The sequence below is a fragment of the Bremia lactucae genome, linkage group LG16, assembly GCF_004359215.1.
Source record: "Bremia lactucae strain SF5 linkage group LG16, whole genome shotgun sequence".
Classification (NCBI taxonomy): Eukaryota; Oomycota; class Peronosporomycetes; order Peronosporales; family Peronosporaceae; genus Bremia; species Bremia lactucae.
Window position 1 is genome coordinate 306,494 of NC_090625.1, and position 2,684 is coordinate 309,177.

At 52.1% G+C, this 2,684-nt stretch overlaps 1 protein-coding gene across 1 annotated transcript; it reads left to right on the forward strand.

Annotated features, from left to right (window-relative positions):
- On the forward strand, positions 1-272 carry CCR75_004033 (uncharacterized protein; the record flags this gene model as incomplete). The annotated part of the gene is made up of 2 exons (XM_067962123.1): positions 1-86; positions 140-272. The coding sequence occupies 2 exons, from the start codon at positions 1-3 to the stop codon at positions 270-272; spliced, it is 219 nt and encodes a 72-aa protein (XP_067819441.1).
- Between the last annotated feature and the right edge of the window lie 2,412 nt (positions 273-2,684).

The window sequence follows — 2,684 nt, forward strand, 5'->3', positions numbered from 1 at the left end:
ATGGCGATCTTCTCGGATCTTGACCTCGTTCTCAGGGACAAGCAAGGCGTCAAAGATACCTGTGGGTGGGCGAATCGGGCTGTCCGGTACTCGCGGGGGTGAAGGGCAGATCTTGCGACTCTCTCGTGGAAGCCGTAAGATCCAAGGTGATGGCGGGAGAGGTACAGGCGGAGGCGCCTGTGTCGCCTGAGTTCTGTCCAGTTCCGTCTGTCCACGAAGAACGGAGCTCGGCTGAGTGGGCTCTTCCGATGGACGACCCGGCGCCGTGCTAGCGCGTTTCACCGCAGCGTGCGCTTCCAACTCGGTAGACCACTGTACTTGGAATCTTCAAGAGGCCATATAACATATTTCCCCAGCGCTGCCAAAGGGGTGGCGAAGTCAACAACGTCTTCGTGGTCGGCCTCCTGGACCTCAATGCTCCCCGGGCCACGCAGTTGGTCGTCCGTTAACCGACATCTTGCCGCCGTATGTCCAAGCATCCCGCAGTGCAGGCCGTGCAGGCGGTAACACACCGAATAATAATTGGCGTTCCAAACCAGAGCAGGCGTACTACCCCCTGCAAAAAGGTATGAAATCCGCCAAGCTGGAATGTCACATGTCACGCCGTCGAAGTTCGCGAGTACGAGCGACACGTGTCCATGTCCTCCATCATAAACTTAGTGAGTATCTTTGACTTTAGATACGCTGCAAGCCACCCGATCTCGTTAAATCGAGAAAGGTTGTAAGAATGACGGAGTACACCGCCCGATAAAGCCAACGGACCCCGTTTGGCCCACGCTGTTGTTGCCGTATGGAGTCTTTGGCGGGTATGTAGGCGGGGACGTCGTAATGCGGCCACGCTCTACTTAGGCACACACCCTAGCACAGCGAGTTTGGGTTAAGCCTGCTTCTCTTGCGTGCAGTGAGGCAGTTGTGGTAGGTGCGTTAGCGACCTCACCCACCACACTAAGAACTCTGGTTAAGTGTCGTCAGGGGAGCGGTAATCCGTCACCTCGTGCGCACTTGCCAAGTAGGAAGTACTTTTTAGACTGATTTATATTTAATATAATTATTTACAAATACCTATTTTTACCAATTAACATGTTATCTCTATAGACATCATTTAATATGTATTACGAGCTTATCTTTCTAGATACCTCGCGTAACGGATGACGCTAGCCGTCATCCCTCCTAATGTGAATGCACCCAAGTGCATCACATCCAAAAGGGTTGGTCACAAACGTGCACCAGACCCGAGTGTTGGGTCTAATTACTATTATTTAGTAATTGACCACCCCCTTAAGTACACCAAATGTACTAAACGGGGACTGTGTAACATTAGGGCAACTTTAGCCCGTTACACCATCCCTCTCTTTAAAAACGAATTCACATTTTTAAATTCATCAAAGAGGGGAGAGGAGCTGCGAGCAGCTTTACGCGCCGCCAGTTCACTATATCACTCTAGCGCACGTGTTTCCATACACGGCGCCAAATATGCCACCTAAAAGGGGCCACGTTTTTTTTTATGGGTCGTCTGCGAAGACGCCGACTCAACCTCGCACTAAGCGCACGCGCCGCGTTAATTCGCCGGCCGCGTCTAATGCCTTAGTCAGAACGCCGACAGCCACTGCGGCTGTCGCGTTAACAGGGCTAAAGGATCTATCCCACTTAAACAGTGAGGATGTTGATCCGTCGCTCGTTGTCGACTACAATGACTCGTCACCGTTGCCGTCACCTCATAGTAGTGATGCGGACAACGAGCTCATGAGGAGTGATGATGCGGCATTATTGCCCATCCAAACTTCTCTCATGGCTCACAATATGGAGACAGCATCGTTTACGAATGCTATCCCATCGACAGGTAATGAGAGCGCTGCCCATAAAGGCGCAGCTGCTTCTCCGTTGGGCATTACCACAACGCTTTATGCTCAGATCATAATTCATAATGGTTCTGACATAAAGGATTCGGAGCCTAAAGCTCCGCCGACGACACGTGAACGTGCTCAGTCGGTGTCACAAGCCAGTCGTTTAGAACGCGGCTATGCATTCCAAAGATGCCCCCTCCATCTTAATGGCCTCGTTTAGACGGGCCAAGAGCGTCGCTCCAAAGCGCTCTTGTAGACGCACATAATTATTATGGCGTCTTTCAATCATGGAGGGCTCAGGGAAAATCGCTTGGGCGTATTTTCCCGATCCCGGTCGTGTTGCGTTCAAATGAAACGCCCGACCAATACGAGGCGGAATTTCTGCGCCGCATTCAACCACATTCCGATGTGATGAAACAGCGGTCGCAGCGAATTAATTTCGCCCGTTTGCGTGTGAAAGAAATCATGGGTGGTACTGTACCCCCTGTTTCTTCTCACTACGCTGCTTCTGCTAGTCCATTTGAGACTAGCGAAGTGGCCTCAGCTGGTGCTCCTTTTCATAGGCAGCAACCAAGCCGGGCACATCAATACGTAGGGTATCGATCGGTTCCCAAGAGTCAAAACTCTTCGGGTAACCTTTCCATTGGACGAGGATCTGGTACCCTTGCGTCACGGAGCGGTGGGCAAGCAACCTTCCAACAAGGAAGCGTTGATTCCCACCCGCATCCATTAGTGCCGGTGGCGCCCGATAGGAGCGGCGATCTCGCCCACCTAATCGCGGCTGCCTTACCTTCGTCCGTTCAGTCGCATGCTGCTGAACGACGTATTGCGGATCTCGAG